Source organism: Phoca vitulina, unplaced genomic scaffold (assembly GCF_004348235.1).
Source record: "Phoca vitulina isolate PV1807 unplaced genomic scaffold, GSC_HSeal_1.0 scaffold49, whole genome shotgun sequence".
NCBI lineage: Eukaryota > Metazoa > Chordata > Mammalia > Carnivora > Phocidae > Phoca > Phoca vitulina.
In genome coordinates this window covers 11,835,617-11,859,757 of record NW_022589752.1, presented here as the reverse complement: position 1 = coordinate 11,859,757, position 24,141 = coordinate 11,835,617, and the positions used below count along the sequence as shown (strand labels likewise).

General features: G+C 37.1%; 1 protein-coding gene and 1 non-coding gene across 2 annotated transcripts in view; one reads left to right on the top strand and one right to left on the bottom strand.

Moving 5' to 3' along the window:
• Positions 1–230: 230 nt before the first annotated feature.
• Positions 231–335, top strand: LOC116621617. The gene has a single exon (XR_004297423.1). It is a non-coding gene; the product is annotated as a U6 spliceosomal RNA (small nuclear RNA).
• Positions 336–753: 418 nt separating this feature from the next.
• Positions 754–24,141, bottom strand: part of CUNH12orf40 (chromosome unknown C12orf40 homolog) — a gene marked incomplete at its 5' end in the record, with an annotated part of 66,742 nt that continues 43,354 nt past the window's right edge. Inside the window, 3 exons of the mRNA XM_032387469.1 lie at positions 754–1,260; positions 11,164–11,246; positions 18,054–18,117. Coding sequence (XP_032243360.1) covers positions 793–1,260; positions 11,164–11,246; positions 18,054–18,117 — 615 coding nt within the window. The remainder of the gene's footprint in view (positions 1,261–11,163; positions 11,247–18,053; positions 18,118–24,141) is intronic.

Genomic DNA, 24,141 nt, shown 5'->3' with positions numbered 1-24,141 from the left:
TTAGCAAGATTAAAATTAGTGAATATAAATCATTTTTTCCAATGTTGGACATTTCTTTTATAAAGGCATTGAAATATTTTTTATCTCGTGAAGAGAAAAACATTTTCCTTTGAATTAATATAAGCTCCAACAAAAAATATTATCCAAACAAAATAGAAAATATATTTTATCTAAAAATTAATGCCAGAATTTTTTAATGAGGGTATAATATTTAATATAAGTGGCTAATAATGCTCACTTTGGCAGCATATTAAAATTGGAACAATACAGATTAGCATGGCCCATGCACCAAGATGACATGCAAATTCATAATATAAGTAACTAACAAAATTCTTGCAATAAGATTATAAAACATATTTAATATTATTTAGCATTATTTTCTGTTTTAAAATCTTGGAAGAGAACATTTTTGGTAACAGACGCAGCTGCACTAAATTTTAAAATAAAGAAAACACGGAAGGAAGCAATTAAGCATACTTTTATCCATAAATAGCAGCATATCATAATATAATAATCACCATGAGAATTATAAACAGTAAATTTACATATATATTATTTTCTAAAAACTTGAAGACATACTATGTGTATCTTGAACATATATCTATGTATATGTTAAAAAACTATGTAAAATGAACTGTATACATTAATATTTAAATGTTTTAAAACAAGCCATAAATATATCCTGTAAATACTTTCACCTTGTGCTTAGCTATATATTCTCTTTCCTTATTATGTTAATGAAATTCTGAACATTAAATGAAATGCTAAATCTTAGGCTGAGATTTTAGAATATTAGTTGTTCTTAAGGATTTCCTGCCCTCCAGTGGTATCTGCCTTAATATCTTCACTGCACCTTTCAACATTACAAAGAGAAGACACATTACTTCTACATTTACATTTTGAAATTATATCACACTGTACAGCAGCATCTAATTTTTCTTCCATTGCAGGTTCACAGCCTGTTTGTACCCATGCATCACATCTTGCAACCTGCAGAATGCAGTTATTACTGGTTTTGTTTTGTAATATGTGTGCTGAATTACACTGAGACTGTGGAATCTGATCTGTCTTATTTTTCATTGAGAACTGGTGACGATTCTCATTTTGTTTATGAATTTTGGCATTGCTCTTAATAATCCTACCACATGGAAATTTTGGCATCATTTCTAGATAAAAATTATTAGTTGTTTCTTTGATTCTCATGGACCTCCTATTTGATTCTTCAATTTGCTGCAATATTTGATCTTCATCTTCAGATGGCTAAAAGAAATTTAGTACTTTTGCTGTAAATTTTGGCTTAAATTTACAAAAATCATTCAATCACTTCATAGCATTCTCAAAATTCATACTACAGAAAATTTCAAAATACAGAAGATACTTGGCAGGTTGCAATTCAAAACTGGTATACCAGCAAACAGTCTTCAAACAGTAATCTACAAACTCTGGAGATTCCTCAAAAAAATTAAAAATAGAACTACCATATGATTCAGTAGTTCAACTACTGGGCATTTAACCAAAGAATACAAAAACACTAATTCAAAAAGTTATGTGCACCCCTATGTTTATTGCAGCATTATTTACAATAGCCAAATTATGGAAGCAGTCCAAGTGTCCATGGACAGATGAATGGATAAAGATGATAGGATATATACACATACATATATATATATATATATATATAAAATGGAATATTAGCCGTATAAAAGAATTAAACCTTGCCATTTACAACAACATGGATGGACCTATAATGACTATAATGCTAAGTGAAATAAATAAATAAATCAGAGAAAGACAAATACCATATGATTTCACTCATATGTAGAATTTAAGAAACAAAACAAATGAACAAAGAAGAAGAAGAGACAAACCAAAAAACAGACTCTTAATTATAGGGGTGGTGGTTTGGGGGAATGGGTGAAATACGTGAAGGGGATTAAGAGTACAATTATCATGATGAATCACTATACTGTACACCTGAAAATAATATAACACTATGTTAATGACACTGGAATTAAAATTTTAAAAAACAGTAATAATCTACCACTTCCAGGAGGTTTGTGGACTTTTAGAATAGCAAGAACAATAATAATAATTCTTGTATTAAAAATGCTAAAGAGGGACCCCTGGAGGGCACAGTCTGTTAAGTGTCTGCCTTCGGCTCAGGTCATGATCCCAGGGTCCTGGGATGGAGCCCCATGTAGGGCTCCCTGCTCAGTGGGGAGCCTGCTTTTCCCTCTCCTTCAGCAGCTCCCCCAGCTTGTGCGCTCTCGCACACTCTGTGTGCTGTCAAATAAAAAAAAATCTTAAAAATGCAAAAGAGCTAAAAAAGATAAGAGGAATTTTGTTTCTTATCAATCCCCTTAATAAAAGGCTACATCATCCCCCTACCCTTTCACAAAGGTATTAATAAATTATTCACTCATTGACTTATTAAGTAAAAAAATATCTATATTGTATCTTTTATGGACCGAGTCTCATGAAAGGTATAATTTAAGGAGAGTATCAGCTAAAAGGAAATCAAATAGACAAAAGAAAAGTTAAATAAGAATAAATATCTCAGAGCAGTGGCCTAGTCTGTTAAGCATCTAGCTCTTGATCTCAGCTCAGGTCTTGATCTCAGGGTTGTGAGTTCAAGCCCCCGTGTTGGATCTACTTTAAAAAAAGAAAAAGAAAAAGATTTTAAAAAAAGAATAAATATCTCAGCTGTTATCTAAAAAGACAAATTTAAAAACTTTTAATAGGTGTAGATTTCAGTTTGCTAGCTTGAATGTTTCAACTTCATGAAAAATTTATCTTTTAATTACTGAACTAACCAAAATATTTTAACAAAAATTCTATTTAAAGTACTGATTATTCCAGCTTTAAAAAAAAAAAAATGCAGAGTTAACATAAAAACCCTAAAATGAGGTGTAGCCCTCAGTGGATTGGCACTAAAATAGAAAAAGTAAGCCCAAGAAATAGCATTGAGACTGGCTGGGCACACATTAAAGAGAACAAGCTCGATACATTTATTCAAAAAAATATTCCTTTAGCATCTGCAGTGTGAGTGAAGCAGACATGGATGTTGACCTATTAAAGCACACATTCTCGGGGCACCTGGGTGGCTCAGTCGGTTAAGCAGCTGCCTTCAGCTCAGGTCATGATCTCAGGGTCCTGGGATGGAGCCCCGCATCAGGCTCCTTGCTCAGTGGGGAGTCTGCTTCCCCCTCTCCCTCTGCTGTTTCCCCCACTTGTCTCTCTGGCTCTCTCTCTCTCTCTCTCTGTGTCAAATAAATAAATAAAATCTTTAAAAAAAAAAATAAAGCACACATTCTCATGGATGGAAAGGATATTAACTGAATAACCATATACATGTAGATATAATTACAAGTTGAGAAAAGCATTATAAAGAACAAGTATGAAGCACTTTGAAAGTATAACTAAGGGACCTAATTTATTATTTTTTAATTTTTATTTTATTTGAGAGAGAGCAGCAGGGGGAGGGGTAGAGGGAGAAGAGGGAGACACTTAACCAACTGAGCCACCAGGCACCCCCTAAGGGACCTAATTTAGATTGAGGAGCCAAGGAGGGGCTTTTAGAAGAAGTCACATATTTGAACTGAGACTTAAAGGATGAATAAGAGTAAGGTAAAGGAAACAGGATCTATAAAGGCCCTGAAACAGAAAAGAGACTGACAAGCTAAGGAAAGTGAAAAGTTAATACATATGGAATGTGGTGTAAAAGGGAGAATACTAGAAGTTCAAGATGTAGCCAGAGACCGGATTATACATGGCCTGTAACCACTAAGTCATTTAAATTCTATAAATCCACTGAATAGATGAACACAGAAATAACATGATTCAATTTAGGTTTTCAAAAGATCATGTTGACTGCTAACAAAAAACATGGGGCAAGAGTGGAAGTAGAGAGATCTCCCAGGAGACAACCACAATAGTGCAAGAACAATATATTGATACTTTAGACTAGTGTGCTAACAGCAGAAGTTGAGAAAAGTAGATGAATATGCAATTTATTTTGGATGTAGAACTGATTGGATGAAGTGATGGAATGAATGTGGTTAAGAAAACTGATAAGGCAGAAAGAAATGGCAAAGTTAACTAAATTTTTGGCATGAGCAATTGAGTGGATAAAAAAGGTATCTACTAATATAGGAATTATCAGAAAAACTGATTTGGGGCAAAGACCAGGAGTGTTCAGTTCAATGTGTGAAGAAAAGGAGATTTTTGTGAAATATCCAAGAAGATATATCAAGCAGGAAATTGGATATCTAAATAAGGATCTGGGCTAAAGTGATAACGTTGAAAACTGTCATGAGTCAGATAGCATATGTCAATGGGATACAGAACATCACGTAGAGTTTAGAGTGTAAGTTAAGAGAATAAAAGAGTCCTGTAGCAAACCCTAAACATTACAACATTTATATAGACGGATGGAAGAGAGTCAGCAAAGGCATAAAGTAGAATTCAAAGAGGTATGAAGGAAACGAAGATACTGTGCTATCACAAAAGCAAAAAGAAGAAAATGTTTCAAAAAAAGAAAATAAATCACTTCTACCAGTATTATTAGTTCTCATAAAATAAAAACTGAAAAGTGACCAATGAATTTGGCAACATAGAGGTCACTGGTTTTCTTCCTTAGCAAGAGCAGTTTGGATGGTGAGCCAAAACAACAACAACAACCAAAAAAAAAATGGAAGATTTAATGAAGGAGAATTCAATAAAGGAGAATTCCATTGAAACATGTGATTTAGAACCTGGAAAAGATGGTGGAGGAGTAGGGAACCCTATTCCAACCAGTCCCTGGAATTGAGCTGGATATCTACCAGACCACTCTGAACACCCAGAACACCATCAGCCTGAGATGTAAGAAGATAGATCTGGATCTCTACAAACAGAATATTGCAGGCAGTTGGTTTCGAGGTACGAAGCGGAGAGCTGTGATTCTGCAGCCAGATATCGGAGGATAAACGGAAGGGGTAGGGAGCCGAGTCGTCAGGATCCTACACCACTGGTGAGTGACAGCCTCCAGCACTGGTGACTGGGCACAGACTCACAGGCTGGTAGCGACAGGGAAAGGACTTTAGGGCAGCCCCCCAGACTGAAACCTGGAGTGGGGGGGCCACGCGTGCGAACTGGGGGCGGCTGGTGGTTTTAGAAGCACAAAGGGCAGAGACATGCCCTGACCTGGAGGCGAGAACTGGAAGCACAGCTGAGGGGCACACAACCCAGGATGCTGCAGTTTATAGCAGCACAGACAGAAATGGAGATAGTGTGGCCTGGAGAGCTCACTGAAGAACAGACTGCAATTTCTCTGCCCTGAGGCAGAGGGCTGGAAACGATCTCTTCTGCTCTGACTCTCAGAAGAGACATGGAAAGCCACCAGGGAAAGCCACCAGAGAAAAACCCCAAACACTGGTTTTCACTGAGCCCAGCCCCCGCCACAGGGGGCAGGGCAACTCTGCCCAAACAGGGTTCCCTAACAGTGCGGCAGGCCCTTCCCCCAGAAGACAGGCTGGGAAAACAAGAGGCCAGCAACCTTAAGGTCCCTAAAAACAGGTGCATCTTGCTTGGGTTGTGGTCAATAATTTGGACTCTGTACATTCCCTCAACCACCCCTCAAAAGAATGACTAGGAGGAGGAACCTCCAAAATACGAAAGACTCAGAGACTATGACTTATGCCACAGATTTACAAATGGATACAGATAAAACCAAGATGTCAGAGATGAAATTCAGGGTGGCAATTGTGAAGACAATAGCTAGAATGGAGAAATCGATTAATGGCAACATAGAGTCTCTAAGGGCAGAAATGAAAGCTGAATTGGAAGAACTTAAAAATGCGATCAATGAGATCCAATCTAATCTAGATAATCTAACAGCTAGGGTAAGCGAGGCAGAGAATGAATTAGTGATCTAAGAGACCAATTAATAGAAAAGAAGGAAAATCAGGAGGCCAAGGAAAAACAACTCAAAATCCATGAAAACAGAATCAGAGAAATAAGTGACACCATGAAATGTTCCAATGTCAGAATTATTGGAATCCCTGAGGGGGTGGAGAGACAGAGAGGACTAGAAGATATATTTGAGCAAATCGTAGCTGAGAACTTCCCTAATATGGGGAATGAAACAAATATTCGTGTCCTAGAGGCAGAGCGGACCCCTCCCAAGATCAAGGAAAACAGGCCAACACCCCGGCATGTAATAGTAAACCTTGCAAATCTTAGAACCAAGGAAACCATCTTAAGGGCAGTTAGGGGGAAGAGATTCCTTACGTACAGAGGGAGGAACATCAGAATAATGTCAGACCTATCCACAGAGACCTGGCAAGCCAGAAAGGGCTGGCAAAACATATTCAGGGTTCTAAACGACAAGAACATGCAGCCAAGAATACTTTATCCGGCAAGGCTGTCCTTTAGAATAGATGGAGAGATGCAGAGCTTCCAAGACTGGCAGAACCTGAAAGAGTATGTGACCACTAAGCCTGCCATGCAAGAAATATTAAGGGGGGTTCTATAAAAGGAGAAAGACCCCAAGAGTGATCTAGAACAGAAATTTACAGGGACAATCTATAAAAACAAGGTCCTCACAGGCAACATGATGACAATAAATTCCTATCTTTCAATAATCACTCCCGACGTGAACGGCCTAAAAGTTTCCATAAAACAGCACAGGGTTGCAGACTGGATAAAAAGACAGGACCCATCCATATGCTGTCTACAAGAGACTCATTCTGAACCTAAAGATACATCCAGACTGAAAGTGAAGGGATGGAGATCCATCTTCCATGCCAATGGACCTCAAAAGAAAGCTGCGGTAGCAATTCTTGTATCAGACAAATTAGATTTTAAGCTAAAGACTGTACTTAGAGACACAGAAGGACACTATATCATTCTTAAAGGGTCTATCCAACAAGAAATTCTAACAGTTCTAAATATCTACTCCCCCAACATGGGAACAGCCAACTACATAAGCCAACTGTTAACCAAAATAAAGAGTCATAATGATAATAATATGTTAATTGTAGGAGACCTCAATACTCCACTCTCAGCAATAGACAGATCACCTAAGCAGAAAATCAACAAAGAAACAAGAGCTCTGAATGACACACTAGACCAGATGGACGTCATAGGTATATACAGAACATTCCACCCTAAAACAACAGAACACTCATTCTTCTCGAGCACACATGGAACTTTCTCCAGAACAGACCACATACTGGGTCATAAATCAGGTCTCAACTGATACCAAAAGACTGAGATTATTCCCTGCATATTCTCAGACCATAATGCTTTAAAACTGGAACTCAATCACAAGAAAAAACTTGGAAGAAATTCAAACACTTGGAAGCTAAAGACCACTCTGCTCAAGAATGTTTGGGTCAACCAGAAAATAAAAGAACTTAAACAAGTCATGGAAACCAATGACAATGAAAACGCATCGGTCCAAAACCTATGGGATACTGCGAAGGTGGTCCTAAAGGGGGAAATACATAGCCATCCAAGCCTCACTCAAAAAAAAAGAAAAATCCTGAATTCAACAACTAACTTTACACCATGGAGAACTAGAGAAAAAGCAACAAACAATGCCTAAGCCACGCATTAGGAGAGAAATAATTTAGAGCAGAGATCAATGAATTAGAAACCAGAAACAAAGTAGATCAGATCAATGAAACTAGAAGCTGGTTCTTTGAAAGAATTAATAAGATCAATAAACTGGCCAGACTTATCCAAAAGAAAAGAGAAAGGACCCAAATTAATAAAATTATGAATGAAAGGGGAGAGACCACGACTAACACCGAGGAAATAGAAACAATTATTAGAAATTATTATCAACAACTATATGCCAGTAAATTGAGCAACCTGGAAGGAATGAATGCCTTCCTGGAAACGTATAAACTCCCAAGACTGAAACAGGAAGAAATTGACAACCTGAATAGGCCAATAACCAGTAACGAGATTGAAGCAGTGATCAAAAACCTCCCAATAAACAAGACTCCAGGGCCTGAGGGGTTCCTGGGGAATTCTACCAAACATTCAAAGAAAAAATAATACCTATTCTCCTGAAGCTATTTCAAAAAATAGAAACGGAAGGAAAGCTTCCAGACTCATTCTATGAGGCCAGCATTACCTTAATCCCCAAACCAGGCAAAGACCCCATCAAAAAGGAGAATTTCAGACCAATATCCCTGATGAATATGGATTCCAAAATTCTCAACAAAATCCTAGCTAATAGGATCCAACAATACATTAAAAGGATCATCCACCACGACCAAGTGGGATTTATCCCTGGGATGCAAGGGTGGTTCAACATTCGCAAACCAAACAGTGTGATAGAACACATTAATAGGAGGAGAGAGAACAACCATATGGTCCTCTCAACTGATGCAGAAAAAAGCATTTGACAAAATACAGCATCTTTTCCTGATTAAAACTCTTCAGAGTATAGGGATAGAGGGAACATTCCTCACGTTCATAAAATCCATCTATGAAAAACCCACAGCAAATGTCACCCCCAATGGGGAAAAGCTGAGAGCCTTTCCCTTAAGATCAGGAACACGACAAGGATGCCCACTCTCACCACTATTGTTCAACATAGTACTAGAAGTCGTAGCAACAGCAATCAGACAACAAATTCAAAAAGGTATTCAAATTGGCAAAGAAGAAGTCAAACTCTCTCCACAGATGACATGATACTTTATGTGGAAAATCCAAAAAACTCCACCACCAAATTACTATAACTCATACAGCAATTCGGTAATGTGGCAGGATACAAAATCAATGCACAGAAATCTGCTTTCTTATACACTAACAACGCAACTGTAGAAAGAGAAATTAGAGAAACGATTCCATTTACAATAGCACCAAAAACCTTAAGATACCTCGGAATAAACCTAACCAAAGAGGTAAAGGATCTATAGGAACTACAGAACACTCATGAAAGAAACTGAAGAAGACACAAAAAGATGGAAAAACATTCCATGCTCATGATCGGAAGAATAAATATTGTTAAAATGTCTATGCTACCCAGAGCAATCTATACACCTTTAATGCCATCCCGATCAAAATTCCAATGACATTTTTCAAAGTGCTGGAACAAACAATCCTAAAATTTGTATGGCATCAGAAAAGACCCCAAATTGCCAAGGAAATGTTGAAAAAGAAAAACAAAGCTGGGGACATCACGTTGCCCGATTTCAAGCTTGATCACCCTTCAAGCGGTGATCACCAAGACAGCATGGTACTGGCACAAAAACAGACATACAGACCAATGGAACAGAATAGAGAGCCCAGATATGGACCCTCAACTCTATGGTCAAATAATCTTCAACAAAGCAGGAAAAAATATGCAATGGAAAAAAGACAGTCTCTCCAATAGTGCTGGGAAAATAAGACAGCCATATACAGAAGAATGAAACTCGACCATTCTCTAACACCATACACAAAGATAAACTCAAAATGGATGAAAGACCTCAGTGTGAGACAGGAATCCATCAAAATCCTAGAGGAGAACATAGGCAATAACCTCTTTGACGTCAGCCACAGCAACTTCTTTCAAGATACATCTCCAAAAGCTAGTGAAAAAAAGGCAAAAATGAACTTCTGGGACTTCATCAAGATAAAAAGATTCTGCACAGCAAAGGAAACAGTCAACAAAACAAAGAGGCAACCAACAGAATGGGAGAAGATATTTGCAAATGACACTACAGATAAAGGGCTGGTATCCAAGATCTATAAAGAACTTCTCAAACTCAACACCCAAAAAACAAATAAGTCAAAAAATGGGCAAAAGACATGAACAGACACTTCTCAAAAAAAGACATACAAATGGCTAACAGACACATGAAAAAATGTTCATCATTATTAGCCATCACGGAAATTTAAACCAAAACCACAATGAGATACCACCTTACACCAGTTAAAATGGCAAAAATTGACAAGGCAAGAAACAACAAATGTTGCAGAGGTTGTGAAGAAAGGGGAACCCTCTTACACTGTTGGTGGGAATGCAAGTTGGTACAGTCACTTTGGAAAACAGTGTGGAGGTGCCTCAAAAAATTAAAAATAGAGCTACCCTATGACCCAGCAATTGCACTCCTGGGTATTTACCCCAAAGACACAGATGTAGTGAAAAGAAGGGCCATATGCACCCCAATGTTCATAGCAGCAATGTCCGCAATAGCCAAACTGTGGAAAGAGCCGAGATGCCCTTCAACAGATGAATGGATAAAGAAGATGTGGTCCATATATACAATGGAATATTACTCAGCCATCAGAAAGGATGAATACCTAACTTTCACATCAACATGGATGGGACTGGAGGAGATTATGCTAAGTGAAATAAGTCAAGCAGAGAAAGTCAATTATCATATGGTTTCACTTATTTGTGAGTAAGTGAATAAAGAATAGCATGGAGGACATTAGGAGAAGGAAGGGAAAAATGAAGGGGGGGAATAGGAGGGAGAGATGAACCATGAGAGACTGTGGACTCTGAGCAAACTAAGAGTTTTAGAGGTGAGGGGGTTGGGAGGATGGGTTAGCCCGGTGATGGGTATTAAGGAGGGCATGTGCTGCATAGAGCACTGGGTATTATACGAAAACAATGAATCATGAAACACTACATCAAAAACTAATGATGTATTGTATGGTAACTAACATAACATAATAAAATAAAATTTTTAAAAAAAGAAAGAAAAAAGAAACATGTGATTTATGAGAAATGCAGCCCTCCTACTCAGGACATAAACGTCATTCCAATTATTCAGATTACATTACTCAACATTTTATAGTTTTCTTCATATAAGTCTTCAGGCTTTTTCTATATATTTTTAGTTATTTTAGTTTTCAATTATTGTAAGTAGGAACTTTTAAAAAGCATTTTTAAAAAATACAACTTTATCATATACACATACATATCTCGATAAGGTTGGCTTTTGTAAATAACAATGAACACATCGTTTTTATAAATGTAAATGATACTCATTTAATTTCAATTTTACATTTCTGTTTATAAGTTTCTTACATTTTAAATATTTTTAAATATTTTCTTTACATTTATTTTCACCACTTATTGAAAACTTTTTTCAGATGTAAAGGAAAACTATGACAAATAAAGTAATTCCAAATTAGCATAGCATAAATTAATAAGCAAAGAGAAAAGTAACTTACCATCTCTGAACTAGAACTGAAGCAACTATCTGTTGGCCTTGGAGAGTAACTGGTAGACTGACTACTCTGTGAAGAATCAAGATCTGAAAATAAAGGTTTAATTGATGAAGAACTGTATTTGTTAATGCTCTATAAAATATGTACACAGGCAGAAGATATTTGCTGGTAAAATAAATTTAGCTGACATTCTACAGAGCACTTTTTTTTTTTTTTTTTAAGATTTTATTTATTTGACAGAGAGAGACACAGCGAGAGAGGGAACACAAGCAGGGGGAGTGGGAGAAGGAGAAGCAGGCCTTCCGCGGAGCAGGGAGCCCGATGCGGGGCTCGATCCCAGGACCCTGGGATCATGACCTGAGAAGGCAGACGCTTAACGACTGAGCCACCCAGGCGCCCCTCTATAGGGCATTTTAAAGTGTGCAAAAACTAGTTAAAATCTTGCATACTTGGCAGCTTGCACTTCTGACAGGTATTATGAGTTTATTCTACATTCAAAACATTTGTATCTATAAGTAAAATAAGAGTATATAACATAAGGGAAGAAAGAATAAAGAAAACTGGATTGATTTTTTTCCAATAGAAGAACTATTTTTCATGAACAAATAATTTAAAGTGTCAACTGCAAGAAGGAAGAATAAGCCAAGTTTATTAAGTCCCAAGGGAACAGATATTTGCTAATCCAGTAAATGAAGATTCATTGTACAATCAAAATTGTATGAAAAAAATCAATTTGAAGCATCCAGTATGATATTCTTCCATTATCTGCTTAATGTGTTCTCTTATGATTGCAAGTAAAGTTTAAATATGCACCTGAGAAGTAGGTTATGACTCCCTATAATGCAAAAATACTACAGAGTGACAGTAGCTTCAACGACTCCTCTCCTTGTTTGTGAAAATGGGTCTGCTATCAAGGAAAGCGCAAGGTAATGGAATGTGGAGCGGCAACTCATATCAAATCACATGCCCTCCTGTATGCAAAAAACTATAGGTACTATCTATGCATGCCTCAGATCAGGACTAATGTTCTCTGAAACAGAATCTAACCATCAGTCAGCTGAGAGACAGGGAGAACTTAGCTGAACTCAGATACCCTTAGTTCATCATTCTAGAAGGAAATTTATATACCTGTAGATCAGGTTCTCCCTGATAGTAGAAAGCAGAGTACAGAAAAGTAAATGGTAGGATTTTACTAACACCATAATCTAAGAGCATTCCCCCTAGTAAGGTTCATTCACTTCATAGGTATAGTAAACCCAGAGTCATTAGAATAGAAGACAAATGTCTGTTGAAAGAATATCATACCTATAGCAGTGTAAGAAAAGACATGCAGATCGAAATGTCAATTCAGTTCAACACTTATTAATTACTTTATGTAAGGCACTGTAATAGTAGGGAAACATGACATGCCTACAGTGCTCAAAGTGTTCAGAATCTTTTAATGGAGAAAGACATATTAATACTGTTTAAAAGAAAAAGTCACAAAATTAGGTGCAACAACAGAAGTCACAGAAGGTACAAAAGTAATAGAGAACTAAGTGTGGTAAGCTCAAAGAGAGAGTTGGGAACAGCTACAAAAAAAGCACAGCATAGGGTTGTCTGGGTGGCTCAGTTGGTTAGGCATCCAACTCTTGATTTCAGCTCAGGTCCTGATCTCAGGGTCGTGGGATCGAGCCCCACATTGGGCTCTGTGCTCAACATGGAGTCTGCTTGTCCCTCTCCCTCTGCTCCTCCCTCCACTCATGCTCTAATACATAAATAAATGAAAAAAAAATCTTTAAAAAAAAAAAAGAAGAAAAAGCACAGTATAAAGAATAGGTTTTGAAAGATGAATAAACATTGTCCAGAGAGACAAGATGAAAAATAGCATATGGAGAAGAAGAAAAAGAAAGTATAAGGATACACTCTAATATTAAAGGAATTTGCATTTTAGATTATTTACCAAGGCATCTAACTGAGGATAGATTAAAGAAGGGTGAGACTGGATAAAAGCAGGTCAGTTAGAAAATTAACTCAATAAACTCGTCATGAAGTGATGAGGATTTGCAATAAAGCAGTGAAATTGGGGTGAAGAGGCAAGGGACGCAAATTTCAAGAAATCTTTCAAATAGCCTCAATTTTGACAAGTATACAGCTTCAAAATTCTTTGTGAATCTGATATATAACATTAATACCAAAACATCAGAAAGACTGCAAACACGCATACCTACACACATACTCTAAAGACAAATCTCACATTATCAATGTAAAAATCTTATATAAACACTAAAATTTCAAATTTTAAATTAAAACAGGATATAGTAAAATAGAATAGCAAACAAAATTATAATACATCATAAATTGGTAGGATGTATTATAAAAATGCTAGGATGGTCCTATCACAAAATCCATTAGTAAAATTCACCATTTTAAAAGATCTACACCACCATAAGGTATCACACCTCACACCCATTAGAATGGCCAACCTATAAAAATTTAAAAAAAAAATAGTTAAGTGTTGGCAAGGATGTTGAGAAACTGAAACCCTTGTGCACTATAAATGGGAATGTAAAATGACGTAGCTGCCACGGAAAACAGTATAAACATTCCTCAGAAAGTTAAAACCAGAGGTAACATATGATCCAGCAATCCCATTTCTGGGTATATATCCAAAAGAATTGAAAACAGGACCCTGAAGAGATATTTGTGCACTCATGTTCATTACAGTTACTATTCACAATAGCCAAAAGGTGGAAGCAACCTAGATGTCTCCATACAAATGGATACAGAAAATGTGGTATATACAAACAATGGAATATTATTCAGCACTAAAAGAGAAGGAAATCCTGCCATATACTATTACATGAATGAACCTTGAGGATATTATGCTAAGTGAAATAAGCCAGTCACAAAAAGACAAATATTGCATAATTCCACTTACATATCTAAAATATTCAAACTCATAGGAACAGAAAGTTAAATGGTGGTTGCAGGGGCTGTGGGGGAAGGGGAGCAGAGGTGTGAAAATTGCTGGGAAGGTGAATTTTATGTTATGTGGTTTTTTGCCACAATAAAAAAAAATCTATGAAGAAAAATTAATAATTATTTTTAGAGATGCCAAGAATTACTCTTCCCCAAATTACTTATTTCCCCCAAAATCATTTCCTTAAAAAATTCTCAATAAAATAATCAACACACATGTGCCTAAGCTCAAAATCCAGAATCCTACTTAATATAAAAACATGAGATACATATCCACACTAAAGCAGCAGCAACAAAACAACAAAAGTACCTACAGATAAATCTAACAAGACACATGCAGTAATCTACTTAAAAACTTTAAAGTGGGGTGCCTGGGTGGCTGAGTCGTTAAGCGTCTGCCTTCAGCTCAGGTCATGATCCCGGGGTCCTGGGATCGGGTCCCACATCGGGCTCCCTGCTCCACAGGAAGCCTGCTTCTCCCTCTCCCACTCCCCCTGCTGTGTTCCCTCTCTCGCTGTCTCTCTCTCTATCAAATAAATAAATAAAAATCTTAAAAAAAAAAAAAATTAAAATAAATAAATAAAAACTTTAAAGTGTCTAAACGTCATTTAAACAAATATTAAAAATACAAAATTAGACTGAATCAGCTAAAGAACATCCCCTGTTCTTAGATAGGCTAACATCATTAGGTTGACAATTCACACTTCATTAATATATACATTTAACATTTTCCTAATAAAAATCAAAACATTTCTCTGGAGTTAAACAAGTTGATTTTAAAGTTTATATGAAAAACTAAAAAAAAGAAATAGCCAGAAAAAAACCTTTTTTTTTAAAGCGTAAAGGGAGGTGTAACTCTTCTAGAAATTAAACATACTATAAAGTCATCATAATAAAAATAGTATGGTATTGGAACATGAAGATTAGGAAAGAGCAATGAAAAGTATAGAAAGCCCCAAAACAGACCCCAGTACATATAGAAAATTACTATATAAAAAAAGTGGTATCACAAGTACTTAGGGAAAAGATGCATTTTAAAAACCTGAAGAGAGAAATATCTCACACCTTAATTCAGGATAAACTTCATTTGACAGAGAGAGCACAAGCAGAGGGAGAGAGAGGGAGAAGCAGGCTCCCTGCTGAGCAAGGAGCCCGATGTGGGACTCGATCCCAGAACCCTGGGATCATGACCTGGGCCGAAGGCAGCCGCTTAACCGACTGAGCCACCCAGGCGTCCCTCAGGATAAACTTCAAATGGATTAAAGACCTAAATGTAAAAATATAAAATCATGCTAATATTAGAAGAAAATGTAAGTGAATTCATTTATAATCTGGGAGTGTAGAGTCTTTCTAATTAAATCCAAAAGTATTAAAGGAAGAAATTGATAAAATTAACTACATAAAAAAATGTTAAGCCTTTTGCAAAAGCAGAAAACACCATAAGCAAAGTAAAAACAACATAAAATCCAATAATAAACTAGGCGAAAATATTTGTGATATATCACAAAGGCCTAAATCTCTTTAATATATATAGAGCTCTTCTTATATAAGAAAAAATGCCCCAAACTCAAAGACATGGGGCACCTGGGTGGCACAGTTGGTTGGGTGTCTGACTCTTGGTTTTGGCTTGGGTTGTGATCTCAGGGTCGTGGGAACTGAGACCTACATTGAGCTCTGTGCTCTGCGCAGAGTCTGCTTGGGTTTCTCTCTCCCTCTTTCTCTGCCCTTCCCTGCCTCAAATAAATAAATAAATCTTTTAAAAAAAACAAACCCTCAAAGACATGAATGGAGAGCTCACAGAAAAAGAAATGCAAATACAGCCATTGAACATTTTTAAAAGATTCTCAATTTCACTCATAGAAAGAGAAGTAAAAACTCAAATGTCTATCTATCTATCATTGTGAGATTCACAAAAAAATTTCTAAGCTAGGCCACAACTCCTGTTGGTGAGTCTGTGGCATGAAAGGAGTATTTCTGGTAGGATTGCCAAATGGTATGACAGGGAATTTGGCAATAACTACAAAAAGCCGCAGTGTATTGGGTGCCTGCGTGGCTCAGTCTGTTGGGCATCTGCCTCTTAATTTCGGCTCAGGTCCTGATTTCAGGATTGTGCATTCAGGGGCCGTGTCAGGCTTTACACTGGGCACAGAGCCTACTTAAAAAGAGAAGTTAAAAAAACCAATGTATCTCCCCTTTGACTCAGCAATCCCACTCCTAAAAATTACCCTACTTCCACAATTAAGCAACATACGCATAGTGTGGTTCACTGCAACATTACTTGTAAGAACAGAATACTGGAAACAACCCAAATGTCCATCAACAGGGCATTGACTGAATAAACTATAATCCATCCACATAATGGATTACTACATGTCATAAAAAAAGGATGACAGAATGTCTAACACTAACATAGCGAACACTATACGATGTTTTATTAAATTAATCTGTTTAATTAATTTAATAAAATACCCTATATTAAATAAAATATCCAGTATTATTACATTTGGAGTGAGAAAGGCAAGGACTAAGATTCATATGTATATGTGCACTTATATATTTTTAGGCTTTATTTTGGGGAAAAAAACTGGAATGATAAACCAAAAACCAACAAAAAACAGCTACTTACATGATGCAGAAGGAAAGAGAGCAGCAAAGATAGGGACAGAAACCAATGTGTTATATATTCAAAAGATTAAACTAATTCTAAAAGAAAAAAAAAAATCCATAAAAATTTCTAGGTATCCTACTGGACTAGATATCCTGAAGAATCATTCCATCACAGACTATGTAAAAACAGTCAAACTTTTGTCCATAAAAAGGCAGCATAGAATAAAAAGATCACTCAAATATGAAGTATTTGCTGCACATGGGCCTAAAGCAATTAATATCTAGGATCTATAAAAGATATATAGAATATATACATACAGATATATAGAAGACACATCCCATAAGAAAAGCCAAACTTTTTAAAAGAAACATGGGCAACAGACATGAAAGGCATTTCACAGATGAACATGGATGTTCAATCAACCTAATTAATAATTAGGGAAATATAAATTAAAATTACAGTGAGATTTCAGATTGCCAACAATGATAAAAAGCTGACCTGGAGTTAGACTATGTAACAACTAAGACTCCTACCTCTTGCTAGTGAAAGTTTAAAATGGCACAACTACTTTGGAAAATAATTTTGCATTACCTGGAAGAGGTATAAATGCTCATATCATATGAACTAGTCAATTCTGCTCCTAGAACTATATCATAGAGGACATTTTTATACATGTGTGCCAGGAGAAGTATCAAGAATTGCCAAAGCAGCACTGTTTATCATACCAAAATATCCATACAACCTAATCACTGCCAGAGGATGTAAAAATAAGATGCGATACTACATTCACAAAATAGAAGGCTTATAGTAGTAAACAAATAATGAAATGTACTAGAGTCACAACTATCAAAGTAAACAAACCCCAAAATATATTATTGGGTGAACAACAACAAAGAAAAAGAAAATTGCAGAAAAATATGTAGAATTTGCCACAATTTGCAGAAAGTTCAAAACCAAGCAATGGAAAAGACTATGTGGGATATCACAAAAAATGAATTCAGGATAATAGTTACCTCTAGGGGGCAGGATAGGAAATGCAATTGAGAAGACCTTCAAATGTACTGAGTATACATTATTTCTTAATGTATCAGGATATCAGTTTCATTATTCACTAAACTATATATGTATACTATATATACTCATGTATAACAGTGCAGTTTTAAAGAGTCAGTTGCACTGCTAATATATTCTAAAATTATGAAATATTTGCTGGCAAAAAATCTGAAAAAAAAAAAAAAACTCCACAAAATTTAACTGATTTTCATTTAAATGTTAGGTTGTTTTTTTTTTTTAAAAGAATAAAATTCATTATAGTTACACTGACAGATTTTCTTAGCAGATGTTGGTCTGTCTTTTAAAGAACAGGTTCCTCCTTCTTCCATCAGAATCTAGAAGAAAAACAAAATTTTAACAATTCCCAAGTATAAACAGTTAATACCCACTTATATCTCCCTTTTAATCTCACCAATTCATTTTACAGTACTTTTCCTTTATATTACTTTAATTCAACAAAGATCTTAAAACTACAAAGAAAAATTTGCCTGTGATAAACAATAACAAAATTTAAATATGTTTTGAAGCAGCAAGCAACAGAATAGACACTGCTAAGAAAACTGATGGAAAGGAAAGGCTTGAGGTAATCATAGTAAATGAAGTTCAAAGAGACAGAAATATGAAAGCAATCTGGAGATTTATTCTGTTAAGTTGGATATCTTAAGTTGGATATCAGTTTATATATTTTCAGGTTTTTTAAATAATAAAAGCCCACAAAATATAAATTTTCTGTAAAACAAACCATTGTTTTTCATTTTCATCAATTTCTACGAAATTTCTAATTTATTTTCATTTTCCATTTTTTTTCTCTTTTTCTTTTTAAAACCCAGAGTGTTTAATTTCCAAGAAGGTAAGGAGGTTAAACATCTTTTGTTGTTGTTGATTTCCAACTCAATGAATTATTAGAGACTGTGACTATGAATCTCTCCTTAGACAAATCTCAATCTTTCTTTATGGCTTACTACATGAATTATACTTGCAAATGTATCATGGACTTAGAAAAAATATATATTCTCTTTTGGTAAGACAGAGTGTTTCAATAAAGACAGGTAGGATAAAGGAGAAACTGTCTAGCTGTTCACCAAACTATTTCCCTTTCCTCTTAGGCATACAGCTAGACTACATTTCCTAGCCTCCCTTGGAGTTGGTTTGGACATGTGATTTAAGTTCTGGTCATGGGCAAAAGTGGTGTACACCACTACTACTCCTGGCCCATAAGAATTTTCTCCACAATCCTCTACTTCTGTTTCTCTTCTGCTATCTGATATCAACATACACTATAAGTGTGGAAACCACCAGTTAAAGACAGCAAAGCCCCCATCAGCTTGGGGTCCTGAATAACTTTATGGAGCAGAGCCTCTTCTCTAACCTCACTATTCAATCATTTAAAAAGTATTATATTCAACTCTTAAAACACTCAAGCCCCAAACCTGCACCACAACACACAAGTTGAGACAGTTATACAGACCCCAAGGCAAGCACATAAACCAATACCTACGTTGGATCTGCTTATAGAGGATAAATGACAGAAAAGATCATCCCAAAAAGAAGAAACTAAATTATTCAAAGAATTTCTCCCATACCCCAGGAGAACAAGCCTTCACAATCTCTGCCAAGCTGGATTTCATAATTGGTATGGATCAGTAACTCCGTATTTCCTCTTCTTCTGTTTTCTGAATGAGTTTTCTACTGCATTTTGCTCTGATACTATATATTTTATGTGACAGGCTTCTAATTTAACACACATCTAGAGGCCTACTGAAAACTCTCCAAAGACTGTAGAGCCTAGCAGGCACCATCCTCACACTCTCCTTCTGCTTTGTTCCAGGTCATGAGTACTGCCTAAAAACACTCCTGATGCACACATCTAGAGCCCCAGTTTTTGCAGCTACCACCCATGGGATGTCCCTTGATCATCAGCTCTGATAGCCAATGGGGCTTTATGTATGCAGGTCCCACAGGACTGTAACAAACAGAAAAAGAGTTCTTAATCAGCTACCAACCACGGGAGCAGTGATGAGACAGCTGACTGAAACACCCATTTCTTCTGTGAAAGAGGCCTATATTAGCTTATCTTCATACCTGTGGCCAGAGGAGCAAGCTTCTAATTAAACACATATCGAGGAGCCCCCTGAAAATCCCCTCCAGATTCTGTGGAGGCCAGAAGGTACCACCTTCATCCTCCTTCTGCATTACCCCAGATTGCTGGTGTCTCTAAGAAAGGAGCTTATACAAACACCCAGCATCCCAGCTTTTGTGGTTGCTGCTCAGGACACCTCCTTTGATAGCCTGGTTCTGATGGCCAGCAGGGCTTAGGTTCACAGATTCAACGGGATGACAGCAAACAAAGAAACGCTTCTTAACTGGCTATCCCACCAGGGCTTAGTGCAGAGGGTACAGACAGATACGAATCTCAAAGTCTGGCCATGAAAGAGGTGCATTTGCATACTTTCAAAGCTCCCACCTGAGGGTGCAGCTTCCAATCAAACTGAATCTGAGTACTGACTGAGATCCTTCCCACTGGGACACTGGCAGGTTTTGGCATACCCTCAACAACTGGGAACTACTAAAAATAAAGTAGGCTACTTGGAAAATCACAAAGGTTTGAGAGGCAACCAAGAGATAGGGCAGGGTTGAAACATAGGTTTTATTTCCTACTTAAGGCCCCACCTTCAGGACTAAGAGAGGTGTCTGTTTTATCTAACACGTAGAAATGAACACAGAGTCAAAGCAAATGAAGACACAGAACAATATGTTACAAACAAAAGAACAAGATAAAGCCTCAGAAAAAGACCTCAGTGAAATGAAGATAAGTGATTCTCCCAATAAGAGTTCAAAATAACAGTCATAAAGATGCTGTCACTGAGATCAGGAGAACAATGCAAGAACAAAGTGAGAATTTCAACAAAGAAACAGAAAATATAAGAAAGTACCAAACAGAAATCACAGAGCTAAAGAATATAGTAACTGAACTGAAAAATATTAATAAAAGGATTAAAAGAAAACTTGATGAAGCCAAAGAAAGGATCAGGAACTCAAAGAAAGGGCAGTGGAATTTGTCAAATCAGAGGAGCAACAAAAAAAAGGAATTAAAGAAAGTGAAAATAGCATAAGGCACTTATGGGACAATATCAAATAAACCAGTATCCATATTATAGAAGCCCCGAAAGGAAAAGGAGACAGGGACAGAAAACTTACTTGAAATTATGGCCAAAAACTTCCCTAACCTGGGGAAGGAAACAGAGTTCCAAATAAGCTGAACCCAAAGAAACCACACCAGGACACATAACTAAATTATGTTTTTGTAATTAAATTACAAGAAGAAAATTTTTAAAAGCAGCAAAAGAAAAATAACTTGTTACATACAGGTAAACCCCACAAAACTATCATCAGATTTTTCAACAGAAACTTTGCAGGCCAAAAGACAGTGGCATGACATACTCAAAGTGCTGAAAGGAAAACCTACCAACCAAGAATATTCTACCCAGCAAAGCCGTCCTTCAGAATAGGAGAGATAAAGAGGTTTCCAGATAAGCAAAAAGCTAAAGGAATTCATCACTAGACTGGGCTTTACAAGAAATGTTAAAGGGATTTCTTGAAGCTGAAATAAAAGGTATCAATTAGTAACAGGAAAACATGAAAGTACAAACTTACTGGTAAAGGTAAATATATACTAAAATTCAAAATAATGTTGTAAAGGGGGTGGGTTAATCACTTACAAAGCTAGTATGAAGGTTAAAGACAAAAGTAGCAAAAACAACAATTACAGTAATTTGTTAATAAATACATAAGACCAGGGGGAGGAGGAGCAAGATGGCAGAGGAGTAGGAGACCTAAATTTCGTCTGGTCCCAGGAATTCAGCTAGATAGGGATCAAACCATTCTGAACATCTACAAACTCAACAGAAGATCGAAGAAAAGAATAGCAGCAACTCTCTGAATAGAAAAGCGACCACTTTCTGGAAGGTAGGACATGTGGAGAAGTGAATCCCAGGTGGTATTCGGGAAGACAGATGCCAGGGGAGGGGGCCTCCGTCAGCCGCTACCAGCAAGTGATAGAGCAGCAGAGCACAAAATCGGACTTTTAGAAGTCGGCTCCACTGAAGGACGTTGCTCCAGTAGCTAAGCGGGGAGAGGAAACCTCACTGGGACAGTGTGGTCTCAGGACCCTCGGGGTCACAGAAAGACCAGGGGTGCCTGAGTGCAGCAGAGCTCCCAGGTATCAGAGCAGGGAAGCTGGCTGCAGAGACAGAGCCGAGGAGTGGGCTCTCAGCTCGGGGTTGCCATAAACCATGATCCATGGCACAGTCGGGCCACTGCTCCTCCAGGAGGGACCCAAAAAACGGCAGATCCAGGTAGACTCCCCTTTCTCCCTGGGGGGTAAGTGGCACAGGAGCGCACTGCAGGAGCGCACCGCAGGAATTGGCTGGGTTTGGAGACTCCAAACGGGGTTGTGAGTGAGAGATAGAAATGCTTGGTCACAGGCCAGGTGAGCACGGAGTGCACCCAGAGACCAGGGGGACGGGAGTGATTGACTGCTTTTCGCTGGGGGCTCACTGAGGAGTGGAGACCCGAGCTCTCGGCTCCTCCACGGTGGAGACTGGGAGGCCGCCATTTTCACTCTCGTCCCCCAAAGCTGTACCGAAAGCTTGCAGGGAACAAAAGCTCCGGAGAGCAAACCCGAGCAGATAACTTAGCCTGGACTGGGCAAGGGCGGGGCAATTCTGCCTCCAGCAAAGACATCTGAGACCACAGCAACAGGCCTCTCCCCCAAAAGATCAGCAAGAACAGCCAGCCAAAACCAAGTTTACTGATCAATGAGAACGGCAGAACTCTAGCGCTAGGGGGAATACTGCACATAGAATTCATGGCTTTTTTCCCATGATTCTTTAGTCTTTCAAAGTTAATTTTTTTTTAACTTTCTTTTCCTTTTTTTTTTTTGTTGAATTTTTCTTTTTCCCTTTTTCAACCAACATCTTATCAATCCCTTTTTTAAAAAATCTTTTTTATTTTTCATTTTTACAGTCATATTCTATCCCTTCATAGTAGTTAACCTTATTTTTGGTATATATATATATATATAAGTTGTTCTCTCTTTAAAATTTTGGGATACAGTTTCTTCTAACAGACCAAAATATACCCTAAATCTCTAGTGTATGGCTTTGTTCTAGTCTCCTGCCTGATCACATTCTCTCCCTTTTTATTTTTTTTTTAAATCCTCTTCTTTCTTTTCTCAACCAACTTCTTTTTTTTTTTTTTTTTAAGATTTTATTTATTTATTTGACAGAGAGAGACACAGCAAGAGAGGGAACACAAGCAGGGGGAGGGGGAGAGGGAGAGGGAGAAGCAGGCTTCCCACGGAGCAGGAAGCCCGATGTGGGGCTCGATCCCAGAACCCTGGGACCCACGACCTGAGCTGAAGGCAGATGCTTAATGACGAAGCCACCCAGGCGCCCCCAACCAACTTCTTATCAATTCCTTTTATAAAATCTTTTATAATTTTCATCTTTACAGTCATATTCCATCCCTTCATCATATTAACCCTTATTTTTGTACATAGATAAGTTTTTCTTTCTTTAAAATTTTGGGAGGCACTTTCTTCTAACAGACCAAAATATGCCAAAATCTAGTGTGTGGCACTAATCTATGCACCAGCCTGATCATACTTGATCATATTCTGTTTTTTTTGTTTCTTTGTTTTATCTTTTTCTTTTTTTTCTTTTTTCTTTCTTTCTCTTTCTTTTCCTCCGGCTTCAGGTCTCTTCTGATTTGTTTACTGTATATTTTTTGGCGGTCGTTGTTACCCTGTTAGCATTTTGTTCTCTCATTCATCTATTGTCCTTTGGACAAAATGACAAGACGGAAAAAATCACCTCAAAGAAAAGAACTAGAGGCAGTACCGACTGCCAGGGACCTAATCAATACAGACATTAGTAAGATGTCGGAACTAGAGTTCAGAATGATGATTTTAAAGATACTAGCTGGGACTGAAAAAAAGCATGGAAGATATTAGAGAAACCCTTTCTGGAGAAATAACAGAACTAAAATCTAACCAAGTCGAAATCAAAAAGGCTATTAGTAGAACAGATCAATGAAACTAGGAGCTGGTTCTTTGAAAGAATTAACAAGATTGATAAACCCTTGGCCAGACTTATTAAAAAGAAAAGAGAAATGACCCAAATCAACAAAATCATGAATGAAAGAGGAGAGATCACAACCAACCCAAAGAAATACAAAGAATTATAAGAACATATTATGAGCAACTCTATGCCAGCAAATTAGATAATCTGGAAGAAATGGATGCATTCCTAGAGATGTATCAACTACCAAAACCGAACCAGGAAGAAATAGAAAACCTG